General features: G+C 43.7%; 1 protein-coding gene across 1 annotated transcript in view; it reads right to left on the bottom strand.

Moving 5' to 3' along the window:
- LOC124712432 (fatty acyl-CoA reductase 1-like) overlaps positions 1-13,371 on the bottom strand; it is a gene marked incomplete at its 5' end in the record, with an annotated part of 126,867 nt that extends 113,496 nt beyond the window's left edge. Inside the window, one exon of the mRNA XM_047242726.1 lies at positions 13,144-13,371. Within this exon, the coding sequence (XP_047098682.1) occupies positions 13,144-13,371 (228 nt within the window). The remainder of the gene's footprint in view (positions 1-13,143) is intronic.
- Between the last annotated feature and the right edge of the window lie 9,931 nt (positions 13,372-23,302).

Raw genomic sequence — 23,302 nt, forward strand, 5'->3', positions numbered from 1 at the left:
CTTGGACAGCTCGTCCAGGGACAACGTGCAATGCAAAACGATGCGGCAGCCGCCTCTCCACCGCTACCACAGCCACAAAACGCAAGTGCACCGCCCTTCTGGGAATTGCACCGCCCTTCCGACCTTTTGCAGCTGCACTGGAATGCTGGACGGAGTGGTCACGCCAATTTGGATTTTATCTCGCCACCTACGGAATTCAAGGTAATGAGCGGCAGCCTTTTATTTTGCCGTCCATCGGAGTGCAAACCTACCATGTCATAGTCAAATTATTTCCCCGACGTGACGTAGCAACTGTGTCCTACGACGAAATTTTGTCTGCATTAGATGCATGTTTCAAACAATCAGTCAATGTAGTTGTGAAACGATATACCTTCTTTCATACAAAACATGCGGCAGGTCAGACTAATTGGGAGTGGGTTACAACCTTGCAAGACCTTACTAGGGATTGTGCTTTTGAGTGTCAATGTGGACTCCCATATTCTGATACTATGGTACGTGATGTATTGCACAGAACGTTTCTGATTTTCGTGTAAGGGAACAGATTTTGAAACTAGTCAATCCCTCCCTTCAACAAGTGATGGACATATTCGATCGGCAGGACACACTTGACTTTGCTCAGGAATCTTTTGAAACTTCGCCAGCCATGTGTCAGGTTAACCGGCCCGCCGAGCGAGCTGCACGGAGCAGTAAACAGCCCTCGCACCCGGCCGCGCCGCTGCCACCAGGCTCTCAGCCACTTGTGCCACGCCGGCAAGCAAATGCAGTGCTCAAATCATGCCCGCGGTGCGCTACTAAACATTCGCGTGAGAATTGCCTGTCACACCAAGCTATTTGCTTTTACTGTAATAAGAAAGGACATGTTAAGAGTTTTTGCCAGAAAAAGCTCAGATCGGAAACTCCAAACCATTCCAGGCCCTTTGTTTTGGGCCGGAATCGGAATCGAACCAAGGATACTCAGGCTCGCGAAACTTCGCCCATAGACATTCATGTCGTTCATTCCACTCTGCCCAGTGCCACTCTCTCTAACAGTTCATCCCACAAATAGTGTGCGTTGACATCGCCGGAACTCCCGTCAAGTCGCAAGTGATTTTGTACCAGTGTCAGTTCACATTGCACGAGACAGTCGCTCTTGTCGTCAGCAGGACAATAAACTTTTTGTAGACTTGGACATTAACGGCAAAGTGATACCATTCCAGCTCCATACAGGAGCTGCAGTTTCACTGATCAATCAAGATACATACAAACAGCTGGGCACACCTCCGTTGCGTGCTGCAAATGTTCAGTTAACTACCTATTCAGGTCAACAGATCCCTTTGTTAGGACAGTGCAGCCTTCTTGCAACATACAAAGGACAAAGAAAACTTGTGTCATTTTATGTCCTTCGTTCTTCTTCTGTGGTGAACTTGTTAAGTTTCGATTTATTTCAGTTGTTTAACTTGTTTATAGTAAATCATGTCCTATCAGTGAACCAGAATGTGCCTTGAGACAGTGTTTCTCGTCTATGTGAAGAATTTGCAGACATTTTTGCACCAAGCCTCGGTTGCACAAAGAACTATAAAGCACATTTGGAACTGATAGTTAGCACGCAACCGAAATTTTTCAGGGCTCCCAATGTTCCCCATGCATTGCATGATGAGGTCGCAAAAACATTACACGATTTGGAATTATAAGGTGTAATCGAACGTGTGCAGGCTTCTCTCTGGGCATCACCCTTAGTAATTTTGCCTCATCCTTCAGGAAAATTGAGACTTTGTGTGGAGTTCAAGGCAACATTGAATCCACAACTAGTGATTGCAACTTTTCCTTTATCCCGCCTGGACGATCTTTTTGGCGAACTGTGCCCAGGCAAATATTTTTCGAAGTTGGACCTCGCAGATGCGTACTTGCAGATACCGGTGGACGAAGAATCCCAGCGCGTTTTGGTGGTTAACACGCATCTTGGTTTGTATAAATTCAAACGACTGCCATTCGGGTGTGCATCCGCCCCTGCATTGTTCCAGCAATATCTACAAACTGTTTGTGCGTCGGTCCCTACTGCAGCAAACTATCTGGACGATATTGTGATCTCCGGAAACACGGAAGAAGAACATTTAGCCAATCTCAGAACATTATTTCAGGTCTTGCGGAAAAATTGTCTTCGCTTACGCAAGGACAAATGTGTGTTTTTTGCTCGTGACTTGCCATACCTGGGCCATGTACTCAATGCCCAAGGCATACATCCCAGTCCCACGCACCTCCGTGCCATACAAGACTTGCTGGGAAAAATCAACTACTATCATTAATATGTGCCACATGCCTCTTCCATTTCCGCTCCGCTTCATCGCTTACACCATTAAGTTGTTCCGTTCGTCGGATGACGGAATACGAACGCGCCTTTCGCCAGTTGGAAGAGGCGTTGCTTTCCAATATTTGCCTTACGCCATTCGATCCCCAGAAGCCCCTTTTGTTGATGGTGGATGCATCAGATTTCGGGATCGGTGCTGTGCTTGCGCACAAAGATGGCTCGCCCGATCGCCCTATTGTCTTTGCGTCCAAATTGCTCTCGTCTGCACAAAGAAATTATTCACAAATCGAGAAAGAAGCATTGGCTCTCGTATTTGGTGTTACAAAATTTCATGACTTCTTGTACGGTCGTCACTTTACCATAATCACAGACCACAAACCTTTGACATCGCTTTTTCATCCGAACAAGCCTGTACCTCCTCTTACAGTGCAGAAATTCATTCGCTGGTCTATTTTCCTCTCGCAGTACCGCTACGATATCTTGTATCGATTCACTGCTAAGCACGGAAACACCGATGCGTTGTCACGTTTGCCTGTTGCTGAGGATAGGGCATTCGATTCCTCCGAACTTGCTTCCATGTTCATTGATTTGGAAACCGATGACGTGGTCGAATCGTTTCCGATTGATTTTCGTCGTGTAGCTACAGCCACAACTGCCGACCCTGTTCTTGCTACCGTTCTGCGTTTTGTTGCTGCACAATGGCCCTTGTCATAGTCACGGATTGGGGACCCGTTGGTTCACCGATTTTTTGCTCACAAGGAGAGACTTTTTGTTCGACGTGGTGTTTTGCTTTTGCGTTCTGATAATGATCAGTCCAGGGTTGTGGTCCCACGTTCGTTACAGTCCTCTGTCTTAACGCTTCTCCACCGAGGCCATTGGGGTATAGTGCGAACGAAACAACTTGCTCGTCGGCACTGTACTTGGTTCGGGATCAATGCCGCAATTACGAATATGTGCTCTTCTTGCATGGTGTATGCAGAACAACAATCAGCACAGCAGCGGAAGTTCTTTGCATGGCCAAAAGCCACTTTCCCTTGGCAACGCTTACACATCGATTTTGCTGGTCCATTCTGGAATGCTCGATGGTTGGTTGTGATCAATTCATTCAATAATTTTCCTTTTGTTGTCCGGATGTCTTCCACGACATCATCTGCCACCATCCAAGCGTTATCTGCTATCTTTTGCGTTGAAGGCCTTCCACAGACAATTGTTTCCGACAATGGCTCACAATTCATGTCCGCAGAATTTCATCCATTCTGCAAGGCCAATGGTTTTCAACATCTGACGTCGGCTCCGTTTTCACCACAGTCAAACGGTGCCGCTGAACGATTGGTCAGGACTTTCAAGTCATAGATGTGGAAGTTGAAAGAGTCGCATTCTCGGGAGGACGCGTTATTGCTCTTTTTGTCCTCGTATCGCTCTCAGCCCCGAGATGGTCGCTCGCCGGCTGAGTTGCTCCACGGTCGACATCATCGAACCTTGATGTCTTTGCTACATCCGCCTCATCAGGTTCCCATGCAGCAGCAGACACCTGGTTTTGCCACTATCAAGGTTCACGGCGTTTGCTCACAGGGCGCATTCTTCGCTGCCTCGGCCGCGCTATGTATCTGGTTTTGGGGGCCTCTGGTGAGGTGCGCCGGCATCTCAGTCACCTGCGACTCTGTCATCGCACGGGATCTGGCGCTCGCCGTCTGCTTTCAGCGACGGTGCCTTCCGGTCAGCGCCCTGAGGACCCATCTACTGGCTCGCCTCATCCCCAGGTGTTACCGACGCTGCCTTCCATTTTGCCCCATAGCGACGCGCCGCCGCCGCCGCCGCCGCCGCCGCCTGTTCTCCCGCCGGCGACGCCCGCAGTGGACGCGTCGCTGCAACCGCCGGGCGCCTCCCTGGGTCACGCGCCGCCGATCGCTTCCCGTGACCAGTTGTCCTCCGACATGGAACTCTTGCCCGCTCCGGACCGTATGTCGTCTTCACCCGTCGGGTACCCCGGTCCGTTGGAGGTCGACCCTTCGACCCCTTCTGTCTCCCTAAGGGCGCATACACCGCATGTTGGCGTGCACCATGGAGCAGGTTTTCAGGCGTTTCCTAGCTCCCCGCGGTCCGAATGGCAGGGTGCGGGTGGCACCGCCTCGTCTGTTGTTAGGCTCCCCACGTCGCCGCATACGTCAACATGGGGTCCTCCCCACGGCAGGCGGAAGCCTTATGCCACAACCGTGCGCCGATTTGCGGGGGAGGAATGTGGTGACACCGCCAGACACCACACTTGCTAGGTGGTAGCCTTTAAATCGGCCACGGCCCGTTAGTATACGTCGGACCCGCGTGTCGCCATAATCAGCGATTGCAGACCGATCGCCGCCACACGGCAGGTCTACTGTAGACAGACTCCCTAGCACTCGCCCCAGTTGTACAGCCGACTTTGCTAGCGATGGTTCACTGACTACAGACGCTCTCATTTCCAGAGACGACAGTTTAGCATTGCCTTCAGCTACGTCATTTGCTACGACCTAGCAATGCACCATATTCAGTTACTATTGATATTGATATTGTGAATCATGTACCGTTAAGAGCAACGTTCATCATTAATAGATTAAAGTTAAGTTTCAAATCAGCTACGTCCGCTTTCTGAATTCTAATTTCCTTGTCATGTTCCAGACCTCACGTCAGTATAGTTCTTCCCTCCTCACGCCAGCCTGCGTGAGCTAAGACGCGTGTATTTCGGCCTCCTCTAGTAACACGGTGTTGGCTCTTCTGCCAACACAACATGCAGAACGGACACTTTAGTTACAAAATGAAAGAAAGGGATGCCAATATCGTCAACATCATCGTTCTACTTATGATACATCTATTCTTAATTTTGTATACAGTTTGCCTGCAAAACACAATTCAGTTACTTCGTTTTTATTAAGGCAGATACATATGTCAAAAGTTGGCTGTGTAATACAGTTGTCTCAAATATTTATCCGAATTGCAACAACTTACTGTTTGCAACAGACGATATTCTAGAAAGGGTGGAAGATAATCGTTAACTTCTAATGTTTCTACTGTGTATGAAGCAAGTCAAAGCTCACCGTGTTCTATGGTATGAAATTTATTTTGTAATGAAATATATATCTTTAGTACCTTTTTGCCTTCATTCCCTTTGTAATGTATTACATGTCAGTAAATTAAGCAATATTCTAATTATGAGGCAGATGTGGAAATAATGTGTTGATGTTATACAACCGCACACTACAGGTGAAATTTAATGACGAGATAGAGGTATAAAGAGGAGAGAGAGAGAGATGAAATGTACTGTGATGTAGAGTACAAAAATTTACAGAAGTGGAACATTATCCAGTGTGTGTGTGTGTGTGTGTGTGTGTGTGTGTGTGTGTGTGTGTGAGTGTGTGTGTGAGTGTGTTTGTGAACATTTTATTGAGAGAATAATGTCTTTGAACTTGACGTCAGTTGTTTCAGATATCTTTAAACATCACGCCAGTTCAAGTGACGTTAACGCAATATTTTTGGAAGTACAGCATACTTGACGCCAACTCAACTAAAGCTTTCCTAAGTTCACAGAATTCTGAATGATTGCTCCACTTTAATACTACACTTATGAAACACAACAGTATGAATTATATCAACTACTGGATGGATTTTAATCAGACTTGGTCCCCATATTCGTTACTGTCAGGCAGCAATCGCTGTTGGGGTAAGAACCATGTACCTATCAGAGGGCAGGAGATATGATGTCATAAATAATCCAGTGGGTGAGAGACTGCTACATTATGCGTGACGCTTAAGTTTATTCCTTCTGTGCTACTGATTCTATTCGCAGTAAATTCCTTATAAAGTACCCACATATGCCGAAAAATGCATCTATAAAGTTGTATCATGGTACTGCACATGGTTCAGGAGGTATTAGGTCATAAACACTTGAGAGAAAAATTGTCGCATTGTGTATGACGTTCAAACTTATTACTTCTTTCTTACTAACTTTATTCACAGCTCATATAGTGGGCTGTATTCACATACGCTACTGAATGTATGTATTAAATTATATGATTCTATGACACAAAGATAGAACATATGACGCCATGAACACTGATATACGTGTATAAAGATCGCATTATGTGTGAAGTTTTAATAAATGTATTCTTTACTATTAAGCAACTGTGGAGCCGAGTCAACTGAAGGATATCACTGACACCTGGCATTTCTTTTGACAGCTTTCAGCTGTGAAGTGCAAACAGCTGTAGGCAAAAACAACAGCCTTGTATAGAGCTGTGATGAGGTGTTGGCATACAGACGTTTAGAAAACTGCGTTAGACCAATACCATCTAGAGTCAAGGCCAAACAACCGTACCGCGACGTCACAGCCAAGCGGCGATGGCAATATAAAGCAGCCAACACCCGTTCACAAAACTGGTGCTTTTTGAGTCACTACTCGAATGAGGTTATTTAACTGAGAAAACACACATAGTTGTTTATGTGAAAATGTGGTAAAACCAATTAAGAATGCATAACTGCGATTAATTTCGTGCATAGCAAATACAAAATGATTAAAAAATTTGTAAAACAAAAGTGCGTTATTTTCATGAGTATGGCTATTAGGAACATCTGGGGCATTTTTAAATGGTGCCTACAGTAGTTGCTTACTAAAAGATTCACATATTTCCGAGTAATATTGTCGTACAATGACGCTGAGGCAGTCACATCACAGTCGGTCTTATTCAGACAATTATTTGTTTCCAACAGAGCATCAAGAACAAATTCAGTGACTAGAATTTTGTTTAATGAAACTCCTTTTGAACAGATTTCCACTTTCAAATGATTATGAAGCACAATGTGCACTAAGTAATGGGACTACACTGATAGATCGATACACGTAGAAATAACACAGTCTTCTTTCACAGTCTTCACTTAATTGTTCTATAAAACCGCTACATCAACGTCATCTTTCAGTGACTGGATACTGTTATACGAAATATTATTGAAATACTCATTATGGTTGGTTAAGGAGATTGACTGAGAGATGGAGTGGAGCAGATAGACAGAGAGGGCAGAGAAGCAGGAGAGAGACAGAGAGAGACGGGGAAGGGACATGGACTAAGAGAAGACTGGAAGAAATACATACCCAGGTAATGCTAGGTGCTCAGCTTAACGTCTTGGAGTATGTAAATTTTATGCAAATATCTTTGAAGATAATGGCGATTCAATGAAGCTTCTCTGTTTTCGGAAATACTGCTAGTATTCGAACTTGATTCAAGTAACTGACTGCCTCATTTTAGTACTATACTGTGATTGGCTGGGGAGTTGATGGAGGAGTGGGATTATGGTTGAGGGAGGCGAAAGTAAGAGTAGGGGCTTGACTTGTCACATGATGATGTGATGAAGATGATGATCCGAGGTCAATGATCACGGGCGAGAATTTACTGCTATCCTGCACTGCGAATTCATTGTGCCTGCACATAAGCAAAGCAAAGACATACACGCTTGAGATAAAACGCATGCAATGTAGATCAGTTCCAATTGCTTCATTGTAGCCTCTGATTAGGTCTGCAGCATTAGAAGAGGAAATTATGGGCACATAAACTTGTTTTAGATCATAACTTAACACTCTTATTACAAATTATGTTCAGACGGTGATACGCAGCAGTCAGTTGCTGGACTGGCGTGTCTTAAGTAACCGTCATAATTTGATTTATAATCATTACTATCCAAACTTAGTTTCCATCACCTAGTAGTGAGTTAACGATCGTAATGAGTAACATCAGTGACTACCAGAAGAATCTGTCTATCACTATATCAATTTCCTATTTTCCTTATTAGGGTCTTGCATGTAATTTTCGCTGTCGCTCAGTTAAGTGCTCGGTGGGCCAAGCCGAACAGCCCAGGCCAATGGCTCAATGTTATGCACGATTCCCCCTAGAGTTGTTGGCCTGACCTTTTAGAGCAGAGTGCAAGCTACAACGACCACTTGCGACAGATGTGGAACGCCGAAGCCACGATTGTCAGGGATGGCTATAGCTGGAGCCTTACTGCCGGTTTCACATAATCCTTTCCACAATGTGGGTGCAGGACTGCATTCACTGAAGTACTTAATCTGGCATGACTAACGCCTGCACTCGCAGAGAATCGCAGTGTTTGCTAGAAGGGACATCTGGGCAAAAAAACTTCAAAGAAACTTCGTTGTTGGCTGAGAAGTCGCGTTCCGAGAAGACTACGGTTCAAATGGCTCTGAGAACTATGGGACTTAACATTTGAGGTCATTATTCCCCTAGAACTTAAAACTACTTAAACCTAAATAACCTAAGGACATCACACACATCCATGCCCAAAGCAGGATTCGAACCTGCGGTCGTAGCGGTCGCGCGGTTCCAGACTGAAGCGCCTAGAACCGCTCGGTCACAGATGCCGGCCCGAGAATACTATGGGATGGGAAAAAGTGATAGATAAACGTGTTGATCTGCCATCGGAAGCAGCTGGCCTGCTTTGTGAACAGAAATCCCTTCCACCTCGAAGAGGCAAAGGTCACCACTTTACGTTAGGTGGATGACAAGTTGCCTGATAAGTTGGAAGAAGCCTCCTTGTTGGGTAACCTCAATGAACGGCATAGCAGAGAGAAGCAGGACACACGATTTTTCGAGTGCATGCACGAAGGTGACCATTAGCTAAAACATCGAAGCGATCTGATATATTACGATTGGTTAATATTGCAAAATTTTCATAGGGGAAGGAGATTTTTCACTTGGAAACAATATATCATTGACCAGCACTTAGGAATTTCATTCTTAAAGGTGCTCAAGAATTGTGCATATTTGTAGAGTGAAGCACGAACTTACAGATCAATACAGAGTACACTTCTGTGTGACGCAAGGTAGAGCACACTTTGGTTCAAAGAGCAGTAGTGTAGACTTCAACGTGGAACGTGGTGTAGGAAACTTCTGGTCGAGGCACGGTAGAAAATGCTTCACTTAGATACATCTTGATACTGGAGGCAGAGCTGCTGTGTTGCAGTTTGCGGCATGTTCTGACGCCCACTACGCTTCACGCATCGGAGGACAGGGTGAAAGGTTGCGGCTTAGGCGAGCAGGGCACGAGAAGTAACGTGCTTCTGTAAGTATAGTGTTGGGAGTAATCTAATCACAGTATCAAATACTTTCATGAGTAACTGGAGTAATTGGAAACTCATTACGGCTCAATAGAAAATGCTAGTTACATGTGTAATTGTTCCACTCTTCTGCCAAATTCGGGCAAATTCAGGTGTTCAGGTGAGCCGTAGTTGTGTCCGGCTCTTCGAAAAGCGCGCCAGGCGGAGTGCTCTCGCTTCGCGTCTAGTGTTTGTAGTGACGCTTTCGATTTGCCGCGCTGTTTGGATCGCTACCGCCCTCTGGCGGGAGGTGGAGCAAGTGTACGGTCGCGTGACGACCGAGGAGTACGTACTGGGCGGTGACCGAGAGAGGTGGTGGCGCGAGCGGGGCCCTGTTGTTGGGGGTCGTCAACTGCTCGCCACGTGCTTTGGCCGACCTCTTGGCTGTCAGGGGCTAAGTCTGCCTTACCCGCATGTACGTGGCTTATGAAGCTTAGAAGCCGTGGTGCAGGAGATCAGCGCGTGGGGCCGTATGTCTTCTTATCGGCAGTTGAAGCCACTGGCAGCAGTTGGCTTTGACGAGCATGTGCAACGTGTTCCCGGCGCTGTGGTGGAGTGTGAGAAGTTGAGTACTGTTTTTATGTAACACGTTTCTCAAGTTCTAGTGGTGAAGTGTATGAGTTTCTTCACCAGTGGTTTTGTTGGGGTCTTCGCACCACAGTTTTCGTTTGCCTGTCCGCGGGAATGTGGTAATTGCTTCTTGGTCGGGCCGTTTCATTCATACCTTGATTGGGTTATTTAGGTTCGGTGTCGTGTGTCTCGGTGATTCAGAGTCTGTACAGGCACCGCCCTTGCTACATCTTCCGGTTTTGGGTAACTCGGGGCTGTAATGCAAGTTTTGGGGCTGATCTGCTGTGGTCCTGTAGACCACCAATAAGTATTCCGACTGCTGTGATCTGGGCCCCTTAAGACGTGTCACTCCCTCACCGAGGTAAGGAAATTTTTTTTTGGGAACTGCGTATAATGTGAAGGTTTGTGTGCTGGCTTATTTACATTTATCTTGTAACAACTGACAGGTGTAATATAAGTTATTTAATTGGCACGAGACAACTATTTTAACTTTAGTACAAAATTGCTACTTAAAGGGATTTTTTAGGAATTTTTCTCTTAAATATTTAAAATCTTATTATTGGGAAGTTGCTAACGTCATACCTTGCAATATCCTTTACATAGAGTGAGCCGTGGTGCGGCTCTCGGGCGCAAGACGCTATCGATGACTCCTCTGGTTGAGGTTGGCACTATGTGCGATCGCGAGCGCCTCCTGTCGGAGCGGGTCCTAACGAGGGAGTGAGTGCGAGTACGGGAGTCTGGGGCGGACAGCAGGGCAGAACGGACGTTGCGGCCGCACTCTGAGGCGACAAGAGAAGAGTTGTTGTGCACGGCCGAGAAGGGAGCGTTGGGCAAGGCGGCAGTCGGCATCGCTTTCCGGGGGACAGAGAGTTGCGGCAGTCCAGCGAGCAGACACCAGCTCCGGGTGCAGTGCTCCGGTTCGTGGACGTGACGTGGGTCGTATTTTGGCGCAGTATAGTTTGCTTGGTACGCATCTGTTGCTCCCTTTATGCGCACGTGTGTTGTTCTGTCCGTATGTGCATTGAAAAGGTTACGCTCCGGCTGCAACAGTGGCTGGTGCTTTACGTTCATGCACCCTGACTCATTTGTTTTGCTGCAGACAGCTGTAATGTGCGATTTCTTTTTCGTCGCGATTGTCTTACCCCGGTGGTGCCTAGTATCCGAGAACAAGACAGCTAACGTGTGACCTGTTGTTTTAGGTTTTGGAGTCCTGTTTGGGCAACCTAGTTATCATGCACACAAATGTATTGCTGCCGATTGAGGTTAGCCCTAATCTTGTGAAACTGAGCTTTCAGTGACTGGCTCGTCTGCAAATTAATTAATTTAACCTTTGTGGTGTGTTTTTGTTTTTCACTTTCAATGGTGAATTTCTTGTCATTCATTTGTGTATGTTTCGCCGTTAATGATAACTGTAAGATAGCAAGGTCTTGAAGGGCTTGCGTATCGTGACTGTATTTTGGCTATTGTTTAATTTGATTTCTTGTTTATCGGTCTGGTGAAAACTTATGCCAAGTTTACTAATTTCCGCCTGTGGTCCGGAAGTTGGTTTGAAGGTAAATCCGTGGGTAAATCTTTACTGGACCTAACTGTTAACTGATCTTGCGTTGAACTACTGCCATTATTAAATCGTGTGCTATAAATTGTATTACCATAGACAAGGAGACAGGGCACATTCTGTGGTCGAGGGGTAGGCACGGTTGCTGCTTTGCGCGTGGCGTCTTGTCGCTCGCTATCATTTCCCGCGTTAGTACGGGCGGCGTGAGATTTGTTTGCTCGCGTTTGTATGGCCGCTAGTCAGCTGTGCCTGGTCCCGCTTCAGGGTGTGCCGTGTTTCGTAAGGCGTACGCCGACTTTGTCTCTGTTACTCCTGTGTTGCTGTCGGTCGCTTACCGAAACGTTAGTCTGTTTTAGCACGGCGGCCACTGGGCCGTGACGATGTCGGTTGATGACCAGCGTTGGGGCGGTCGTCCGCTCTGAGTGGCTTCGGTCGCTTGGACTTAAACAGATCAGACTTGTTTATTTGCAGTAAATTCCCAAGTAGTTTGTGAGAAAAGTTGTAACTGAGATTTTTATGATTTTACACAATTCAAGCATTTTGGTAAGGCATTTTCCTATCTATGTTTTATTTACATGAGAATTCTTTATTGGGGTTATTCACCTGTTGAAGCTTAACATAAAATTTGTAACTTAGCTTTCATGATTTTATTTAATTTAATCATTCTTGTAAAGCAGTCCTTTATCTACGTTTTATTGATTGGTTATTCTTTATTGGTGTTATTCATTGGTTGAAGTTCAACATAGACTTGTTTATTTGCAGTAAATTCCCAAGTAGTTTGTGAGAAAAGTTGTAACTGAGCTTTTTATGATTTTACACAATTCGAGCATTTTGGTAAGGCATTTTCCTATCTATGTTTTATTTACATGAGAATTGTTTATTGGGGTTATTCACCTGTTGAAGCTTAACATAAAATTTGTAACTTAGCTTTCATGATGTTATTTAATTTAAGCATTCTTGTAAAGCAGTCCTTTATCTACGTTTTATTGATTGGTTATTCTTTATTGGTGCTATTCATTGGTTGACGTTCAACATATGTTTGTAACCAAGTTTATGTCCTTGCTTAATTGAGATTTGTTAAGAGCCTTAATTGCTGGAAGATCATTAAAGGTTGGGTGCTTGTAATTCTGAATACTGTTGTCTCTGTTGTGGGCTACCCTTCCACTTCCACAGCCAAGCTGTCCTATTTACCAGTACATAGAGAAAATTTGCCAGCTATTTAAAAGAGTTTTTTTTAAATTGTTGTCTCATATATAAAATCTTATTATTGGGAAGTTGTTAACGTCATACCTTGCAATCTCCTTTTCATAAAGAAAATTTGCCAGTTTATTGGAAATTGTTTTTGAAATTGTTTTTTTTTAAAAAAATGCCAGACTTAAAAATTATTATTGAGAAAGTCTTTTAAAATAAAATGGTATCTTTAGCAGTGTGTGTTATTTCACCAGCACCTCCTGGCCCCTACATCCACGTTAACGTTTTGGTATAACCTGTGTACTTGAGTTGTTGTTTGTGAACCGCCCTATTTGATGGTTCACAGGTGTGTCTATGTACTCAGTTCTCTAGTGAAGTACTCGTGTTACCGCCCAACACTCGCACTCTTACCACGTTGTCGAGGTGAGACCGCAGCCGCTCCCGCAGCGGCACGTCTTTCTTGTCCATGACGAGCACGTAGACCGTGGAGGCGCCGGGGCAGGAGCGCAGCAGCTTCTCGAGTACGAGGGTGCCGACGAAGCCGGTGGCTCCCGTGAGGAAGACGGGCGCGCCGTCGTAGAAGGCGGCGACGCGGCTGAGCTGCTCCAGCACTCCAGGCGGCCACCAGTCCGCGGGCAGCGCCTCCAGCTCCCTCTGCTCGTCCTCGGGCGTCATCACGCGGGGGTGCAGCTCGCAGCACGGCATCCTGCCTCTCCACTGCTCTGCACTCCTAACACCATGAACCAACATCAGAAGGTTCGAAATAACACAAAATGTCATCCACATCTACACTACTGGCCATTAAAAATGCTACACCAATAAGATGAAGTGCTACAGACCCAAAATTTAACCTACAGGAAGAAGATGCTGTGATATGAAAATGATTAGCTTTTCAGAGCATTCACACAAGGTTGGCGCCGGTGGCTACACCTACAACGTGCTGACATGTTGGAAAGTTTCCAAACGATTTCTCATACACAAACAGCAGTTGACCGGCGTTGCCCGGTGAAACGTTGTTGTTGATGCCTCGAGTAAGGAGGAGAAATGCGTACCATCACGTTTCCGACTTTGATAAAGGTCGGCTTGTAGCCTATCGCGGTTGCGGTTTATCGTATCGCGACATTGCTCCTCGCGTTGGTCGACATCCAATGACGGTTAGCAGAATATGGAATCGGTGCGTTAAGCAGTGTAATACGGAACGCCGTGCTGGATCCCAACGGCCTCATATCACTAGCAGTCGAGATGACAGGCATCTTATCCGCATGACTGTAAGGCATCGTGTAGCCACGTCTCGATCCCTGTGTCAACAGACAACAGACAACAACCATCCGCACGAACAGTTCGACGACGTTAGCAGCAGCATCGACTATCAGCTCGGAGATCATGGCTGCGATTACCCTTGACGCTGCATCACAGACCGGAGCGCCTGCGATGGTGTACTCAACGACGAACTTGGGTGCACGAATGGCAAAACGTCATTTTTTCGGATGAATCCAGGTTCTGTTTACAGCATCCTGATGATCGCATCCGTGTTTGGCGACATAGCGGTGAACGCACATTGGAAGCGTGTATTCGTCCGCCGTACTGGCGTATCACCCGGCGTGATGGTTTGGGGTGCCATTGGTTATACGTCTCGTCACCTCTTATTAGCACTGATGGCACTTTGAACAGTGGACGTTACATTTCATATCTGTTACGACCCGTGGCTCTACCCTCCATTCGATCCCTGCGAAACTCTACATTTCAGCAGGATAATGCACGACCGCATATTGCAGGTCCTGTACGGGCCTTTCTGGATACAGAAAATGTTCGACTGCTGCCATGATCAGCACATTCTCCAGGTCTCTCACAATTTAAAAACGTCTGGTCAATGGTGGCCGAGCAACTGGCTCGTCACAATACGCCAGTCACTACTCTTGACGAACTGTGGTATCGTGTTGAAGCTGCACGGGCAGCTGTACCTGTACACGCTAACCAAGCTCCAGAGGTGATTCTTCTGGGTACTGATTTCTCAGGATCTATGCACCTAAATTGCCAGAAAATGTAATCACATGCCAGTTCTAGTATAATATATATTTGTCCAATGAATACCCGTTTATCATCTGCATTTCTTCTTGATGTAGCAATTTTAATGGCCAGTAATGTGTATTTACACCCTCAACATTAGCTACCGAGGTATCTCTAATTCGGTGTTCCGTTCTTTCTTGGGAGAATATTCTATACATTACTACTCAAAAAGCGCATGACGCTTGTATAATATTCATTATTTTACCAACGACATGACATAGTTACAATGCTCGATATAAAGTCTTAATAGGTTCAAATGGCTGTGAGCACTATGGGACTTAACTTCTGAGGCCATCAGTCCCCCAGAGCTTAGAACTACTGGAACTTAACTAACCAAAGGACATCACACACATCCATGCCCGAGACAGGATTCGAACCTGCGACCATAGAAGGCACGCGGCTCCAGACTGTAGCACCTAGAACTGCTCGGCCACTCCGGCCGCCTATAAAGTCTTACGTATCAACCAAAAAGGAAGGCGAGATACCTTCAAATAATGGAAGCTGATAATCATCAGCAGACATAAAAGTTTTCTATCATACGCGTCGTAATGTACAAAACTATAGTTTCGGCCACGGTTACAGTGACCTTCTTCTCGGTTTGCTATACTATGACATTGGGTACCCCACTATAGTTTGGACATTATGACGCAGTACGATAGTCAGAAAACTTTTATGTGAACTGACACCATGATAAGTACCGAGTGATTGGACACGGTTCCCTTCCTCGCCACATACAAGTTCAGACACTGCTAATAATGCCATCCAAATCACTTTGTGAGTTACCCCTCCTACTAACGCACCCCGTAGTTCCTTTACTTTAATTACTGTAGTTTCACTTTCCCCGTTAAAAAAATTGCCGTGTGTAGTTACACTTCTTTCACTTACATATTTAGTCACACTCGTAATATATTATGTTTGTAAAACTGGACCTGTTAAGGACATTATTATCTTGTTCAGTCAAACCTTAGCAATATGTCACCAAAGTTTGTTATATGTCGTTAAATTTATCTTCCCTCTGAGAACAAGTATTGATTACTTAATGCATCAAACACTTCAGATAAGCTAAACAGTTGTCATAGTCGTAAATTAAACATCAACAACTGTCATGCTTGGAAACCAGTTCAAATACGAAGTACTTGCGTTGATTTAAAATGTACTTAGATGCTGCTATACTGTGGCTACAGATAATTTGGTTTCATTGAAGCGTATCTACAGACGACACCATTCTGTGAGCATGGGAATGAAAATATGGTCGATGACAATCACTTCCTCTTAATTGCCTCCTTTTAAAAACGGAGCAAAAGGCGCCATATGAGAATCTAACAAAGAGAAAGGTACTTCTTCACACGTTCAGCAAACGTCTATTGAAATCAATAAGTATCACACATATATATATATATATATATATATATATATATATATATATATATATATATATATAGTGGAAAAATATCTTAGAACAAAGTATTTGATACACTTTCTATATATTCACACTAAGAACTGAAACATGTACATAGTAAATAATTCAAAAACAGTGAATCAGATTGAATCGTAAAAATTACTATTTTTTGCATTTATATTGGGATAAAATATGTCAGATGTCATTTAACGCTTATCAGCACAAACCTTCCCCATGAACCATGGACCTTGCCGTTGGTGGGGAGGCTTGCGTGCCTCTGCGATACAGATGGCCGTACCGTAGGTGCAACCACAACGGAGGGGTATCTGTTGAGAGGCCAGACAAACGTGTGGTTCCTGAGGAGGGGTAGCAGCCTTTTCAGTAGTTGCAGGGGCAACAGTCTGGATGATTGACTGACCTGGCCTTGCAACATTAACGAAAACGGCCTTGCTGTGCTGGTACAGCGAACGGCTGAAAGCAAGGGGAAACTACGGCCGTAATTTTTCCCGAGGGCATGCAGCTTTACTGTATGGATAAATGATGATGGCGTCCTCTTGGGTAAAATATTCCGGAGGTAAAATAGTCCCCCATTCGGATCTCCGGGCGGGGACTACTCAAGAGGACGTCGTTATCAGGAAAAAGAAAACTGGCGTTCTACGGATCGGAGCGTGGAACGTCAGATCCCTTAACCGGGCAGGTAGATTAGAAAATTTAAAAAGGGAAATGGAATAGTGGGAATTAGCGAAGTTCGGTGGCAGGAGGAACGAGACTTTTGGTCAGGTGAATACAGGGTTATAAACACAAAATCAAATAGGGGTAATGCAGGAGTAGGTATAATAATGAATAAAAAAATAAGTTTCCGGGTAAGCTACTACAGACAGTAAAGTGAACGCATTATTGTGGCCAAGATAGACACGAAGCCCACGCCGACTACAGTAGTACACGTTTATATGCCAACTAGCTCTGCACATGATGTAGAAATTGAAGAAATGTATGATGAGATAAAAGAAATTATTCAGGTAGTGAAGGAAGACGAAAATTTAATTGTCATAGGTGACTGGAATTCGAGAGTAGGAAAAGGGAGAGAAGGAAACATAGTGGGTGAATATGGATTGGGGCTAAGAAATGAAAGAGGAAGCCGTCTGGTAGAGTTTTGCACAGAGCATAACTTAATCGTAGCTAACACTTGGTTCAAGAATCATGAAAGAAGGTTGTATACATGGAAGAATCCTGGAGATACTAGAAGGTATCAGACAGATTATATAATGGTAAGACAGAGATTTAGGAACCAGGTTTTAAATTGTAAGACGTTTCCAGGGGCAGATGTTGACTCTGGCCACAATCTATTGGTTATGAACTGTAGATTAAAACTGAAGTAACTGCAAAAAGGTGGGAATTTAAGGAGATGGGACCTGGATAAACTGAAAGAACCAGAGGTTGTACAGAGTTCCAGGGAGAGCATAAGGGAACAATTGACAGGAATGGGGGAAAGAAGTACAGTAGAAGATGAATGGGTAGCTCTGCGGGATGAAGTAGTGAAGGCAGCAGAGGATCAAGTAGGTAAAAAGATGAGGGCTAGTAGAACTCCTTGGGTAACAGAAGTAATATTGAACTTAACTGATGAAAGGAGAAAATATAAAAATGCAGTAAATGAAGCAGGCAAAAAGGAATACAGGTGTCTCAAAAATGAGATCGACAGGAAGTGCAAAATGGCTAAGCAGGGATGGCTAGAGGACAAATGAAAGGATGTAGAGGCTTATCTCGCTAGGGGTGAGATAGATACTGCCTACAGGAAAATTAAAGAGACCTTGGAGAAAAGAGAATCACTTGTATGAATATCAATGGCTCAGATGGAAACCCAGTTCTAAACAAAGAAGGGAAAGCAGAAAGGTGGAAGGAGTATATAGAGGGTCTATACAAGGGCGATGTACTCGTACTTGAGTACAATATTGTGGAAATGGAAGAGGATGTAGATGAAGATGAAATGGGAGATACGATACTGCGTGAAGAGTTTGACAGAGCACTGAATGACCTGAGTCGAAACAAGGCCCCAGGAGTTGACAACATTCCATTAGAACTACTGACGGCCTTGGGAGAGCCAGTCCTGACAAAACTCTACCATCTGGTGAGCAAGATGTATGAGATAGGCGAAATACCCTCAGACTTCAAGAAGAATATAATAATTCCAATCCTAAAGAAAGCAGGTGTTGACAGATGTGAAAATTACCGGACTATTAGTTTAATAAGCCATACGGGCAAAATACTAAGGCGAATTCCTTACAGACGAATGGAAAAACTGGTAGAAGTCGACCTCGGGGAAGATCAGTTTGGATTCCGTAGAAATGTTGGAACACGTGAGGCAATACTGACCCTACGACTTCTCTTAGAAGAAAGATTAAGGAAAGGCAAACCTACGTTTCTAGCATTTGTAGACTTAGAGAAAGCTTTTGACAACGTTGATTGGAATACTCTCTTTCAAATTATAAAGGTGGCAGGGGTATAATACAGGGAGCGAAAGGCTATTTAGAATCTGTACAGATACCAGATGGCAGTTATAAGAGTCGAGGGGCATGAAAGGGAAGCAATGGTTGGGAAGGGAGTGAGACAGGGTTGTAGCCTCTCCCCGATGTTATTCAATCTGTATATTGAGCAAGCAGTAAAGGAAACAAAAGATAAATTCGGATTAGTTATTAAAGTCCATGGAGAGGTTCGCCGATGACATTGTAATTTTATCAGAGACAGGAAAGGACTTGGAAGAGCAGTTTGACGGAATGGACAGTGTCTTGAAAGGAGGATATAAGATGAACATCAACAAAAGCAAAACGAGGATAATGGAATGTGGTCGAATTGAGTCGGGTGATGCTGAGGGAATTAGATTAGGAAATGAGACACTTAAAGTAGTAAAGGAGTTTTGCTATTTGGGGAGCAAAGTAACTGATGATGGTCGAAGTAGAGAGAATATAAAATGTAGACTGGCAATGGCAAGGAAAGCGTTTCTGAAGAAGAGAAATTTGTTAACATCGAGAATAGATTTAAGTGTCAGGAAGTCGTTTCTGAAAGAATTTGTATGGAGTGTAGCCATGTACGGAAGTGAAACATAGACAATAAATAGTTTGGACAAGAAGAGAATAGAAGCTTTCGAAATGTGTTGCTACAGAAGAATGCTGAAGATTAGATGGGTAGATCACGTAACTAATGATGAAGTATTGAATAGAATTGGGGAGCAGAGGAGTTTGTGGCACAACTTGACAAGAAGAAGGGACCGGTTGGTAGGACATGCTCTGAGGCATCAAGGGATCAGAAGTTTAGCATTGGAGGGCAGCGTGGAGGGTAAAAATCGTAGAGGGAGACCAAGAGATGAATACATTAAGCAGATTCAGAAGGATGTGGTTTGCAGTAAGTACTGGGAGATGAAGAAGCTTCCACAGGATAGGGTAGCATGGAGAGCTGCATCAAACCAGTCTCAGGACTGAAGACCACAAGAACAACAACATCAGGACAAACTCAAATATTAATACTTGTTGAAATTTGTTGAGGTTTTTGGCTCCTTAATTAAATTCTTGGAACAGAAATATAATTTATACTGAATATTCCGAATCAGATAATACTTACGTTCTATGTATAAAGAGCTATAATAATTCAAGCGTTCTCTGTAACAATGTAAACAGATGGCCGCTATATAGTTCTTTATTTTTCTTAGAACCTCCATCAAGTAACTGCTAACTTATTTCGTAGCATAATTTATTATTATCGGTGTTTTTCTGTGTTTTTTTTGCAAACAGATGCATTGAAGATGGTTGCATGGTCACAGGATCTAAAATAAGAGATCTAGTTCTCTTCATTCGTGCCTAAGATATGAGCAGCAGCAAATGTTCAACTATGTACGATGCTTATATTATGTAGTCTTTGTTGTTTGTGTGTCTGTTTCCTTCTTTTGATTGTCTGGAGAGCCGTAAAGAAAAAATATATCTAATATAAAGAGGCATTCATTTGGCCGTTGTTACTCTGCTTCCCTGTTGCGACTTGTCTAAATGGAAATGCCATAGCTCTGAAAGAACATTACTGTATTAAACTCTATAACTGTAGCGAGCTATAAGTAATGATCCATACTCATTCAGGGCATGGTACTATTATTCTCAAAAGTAAGCGAATGACCTGAACGGCGTTCCTCTTGATCTATATGCAACCTACAGAAAGTAACTGCCTTGCAGGTCTTTCGCTCTCTTTGTGACTACACAGAATGGTTACTACAGGAGACTACTACAGAAAAAAAACTGTATGGCTATCAGTACTACTGGTATCATCAAAGTGCAAAAAGAAGGGGGATTCGAATCGAGAACCTAATCGGAATGTTAACTAAGCAGAATAAAATGTTAGATACAGCAATTTTTCACCACTAACGAAATGGTTTAAATTAAAACGGCGAAACGAAAACGTTTTGCATTACTGCAGTTTGAATCTGACACCTAGCTTCTTTGTTTCCCAGAATAGGTGTTAAATATCGGTTTATTTCACAAGTATTAAGATTTGCAAATGTCCGAACTGGAAATAACTTCACGAAAAGTTCTATAGTGACTGGGAGTCAAACACTGGAGATATTATTATCGTTATTGACTACACACGAAGAGACATTGACAATCGAATTCCTTTTCATCACTAACTAGGTGTGATATGTTTCGACGTGAACTGATATGATGAAAAATTCTTTATCTGAATGAGTGTGGAAACCGGCGCCAACCATTATTGTAAGGAACTTACTGCCGATATAAATTCAGCTTGATACTTCTCTTTCGTTGCTCAGTTTATACCGACTCTTCTCCAATAGGTAGCGAAGGGCCATCACGCTTAATATGGATTTGGAACCAATGTGTAGCCTTGTTTAGTTCAGTTGGCGTTACCAGAGGTAAACGGGGTCTGTTTGTTTTCGCTAAAAATGGTTCCTTGATGTGCGAATTTGACCCAGACCTTAAGCATCATCTCGCCAGACCACCAAAGCAGAAAGAAGCTTGGTTTATGGTTCTGTCGTAACGAAGGACGCTCCACACAGAAAGATAATTCTGTTCTTTGGATAATAATTACAACCTGTTCCTAACATTCAGATCCTAGTTTGTCAGCAGTGATATTGCCCAGGCTACTCAATGCGTACTTCCAACCTGATGATGTAATTACTTAAACTGTATCATATGGCGGCCAGTTGAACGAACTGGAAACATGGTAGGAATGGAAATTTCTGCAGGAAATGTTACTTTCCAATTAAGCTGACGTTGTGATGTATATAAGCTCAGAACATCTTATGATGCGGAAGATGGGTCAACGATGTCACATTGGCACCAAATTTCACCAAAATTCTGCACAACGCCACTGAGGTTGTGGCAGAGCGTCACACCACCACTTAACGACCTCTCACCCCCATTTCGTGACGTTTCTGCGACGGCAATCGGGATAGCTATCTCCAGCGTAGAAATCAGGCGGTTTTCATATGGGTGGGTGGAGGGAGGGGGGGGGGGGGGAAATATTATAAACACAGCGCCGCTCAAGAGCTGGCATAAAGAGCGTCGTGAAGTCACCCCTTACCTTGGGTCGTCCGTTTACACACATTCCGGGGTTGAAAATTACAGTTTGCATTTCTGCGCCCCACACAATGACGTTCTTGGACGCTTTTGTGACTGCTGTTCCTCGGGCGACTCGCCTCTTTTACAAGAACACCATGAGACTGCAACACCACGCTACTGTAGTTCCTGTTGCGGAACACAGGGTGGAACCACAAGGACCGTTGAAAATCATACTACGAAATTTAAACGCGAACCAAAGCAGTGAAGTGTTTATCGTTTCCCAGGCCCCTGATTTGCAAACATAGGTGTACAGCATTGACATACTCATGAGTAAAACGGCAAAGGATCCCCCCCCCCCGTCTGAAACACTCTCAGTGACACCTGCCTACCTTTCTTGAGCACTTGAGAAAAGTACCTGTGCAGAGGCAACTTCAGAGCAATTCCTCAGCGTCTGTGGCAGGCAACGCTTTCGACTCTTCTCAGATTTTGCATGTTCACTTCACAAGCAGCCGCCACAGCAGTAGTGTAGTGCTACTCAGTCGTTGCACGGCGTGTAGTGGATTGTCTCTCAACTTTTTTTTCTTATTTTCCTTTTTTTAACTTCATCACATGTTGCCCAATGTGATGTCCATTTTCCACTTTTCGTTTGGCAAAAATTCTTTTTGGAACACAACACGTCATGCTACTCATTTTGATATTCTATTTTCAATTTCACACTCCTCATTTGGCTATGAAAGTATGGACAAGAATTTGCCATCAAATTACTCATAAAGTTTTCTTAATTAGCCTGATTACTTTAAAGCAATTCAATATTTGATATTTGTTTGCAAAAATAAATCTAGCGCTGTTACTTTAATGGAAATAAACCTTTTTTGTAAAACTATAAATCATGCTGGTCCATTTAATCCTCTGTTTGTTTATGTTCCACGCTTCGCTTGGTTCATTTTGGGGTTGAAGCTCTTTTTTCCGTGTTTGCTTTAACAATACGTATATTTTTGGATAGGGTCCACCTTTAGCAAAACACAGTTTTGTTTTTTAACCCAAACATGTTTCACTGCAGTTGAAGCATCTTCAGTGGGCTTTTATTTTTATCTGTTAAAGATAAAGAATGTTCTTTACTGGTTATATACATGAAACTGTTAGTTTTTAAATCGTAATAATTGAAAAAAAAAACACATAGATTATGATTTCATACCTTTTTACCACATGGTGTGTTTTTTTTTTTTTTGGATGTGTTGTGTTTCTACAGTGACTGTTTTGTTTCACAGTTTGTCATCTGCAACCACTTACACCTTACAGTAGATAAATTGTTTAAGCCAAAATTACGATTTGAAAATTGTTATTTCTATGCCTGAAATTAGTTAATTCTATGTGTGTGTGTGTGTGTGTGTGTGTGTGTGTGTGTATTTACATAATGTTTCACTTACGTTTTCTTTTTCCTCATCTTCATCACTCTCAAACACTATATATTGATTTGCCACTATCACTGTCACTGTTTCACTGTTTACCAGCTGTAAAAACAAACATGGGGGGCAGTTGAGCAGTTGAAGGT

This window comes from Schistocerca piceifrons, chromosome 8 (genome assembly GCF_021461385.2).
Source record: "Schistocerca piceifrons isolate TAMUIC-IGC-003096 chromosome 8, iqSchPice1.1, whole genome shotgun sequence".
Taxonomy (NCBI): Eukaryota; Metazoa; Arthropoda; class Insecta; order Orthoptera; family Acrididae; genus Schistocerca; species Schistocerca piceifrons.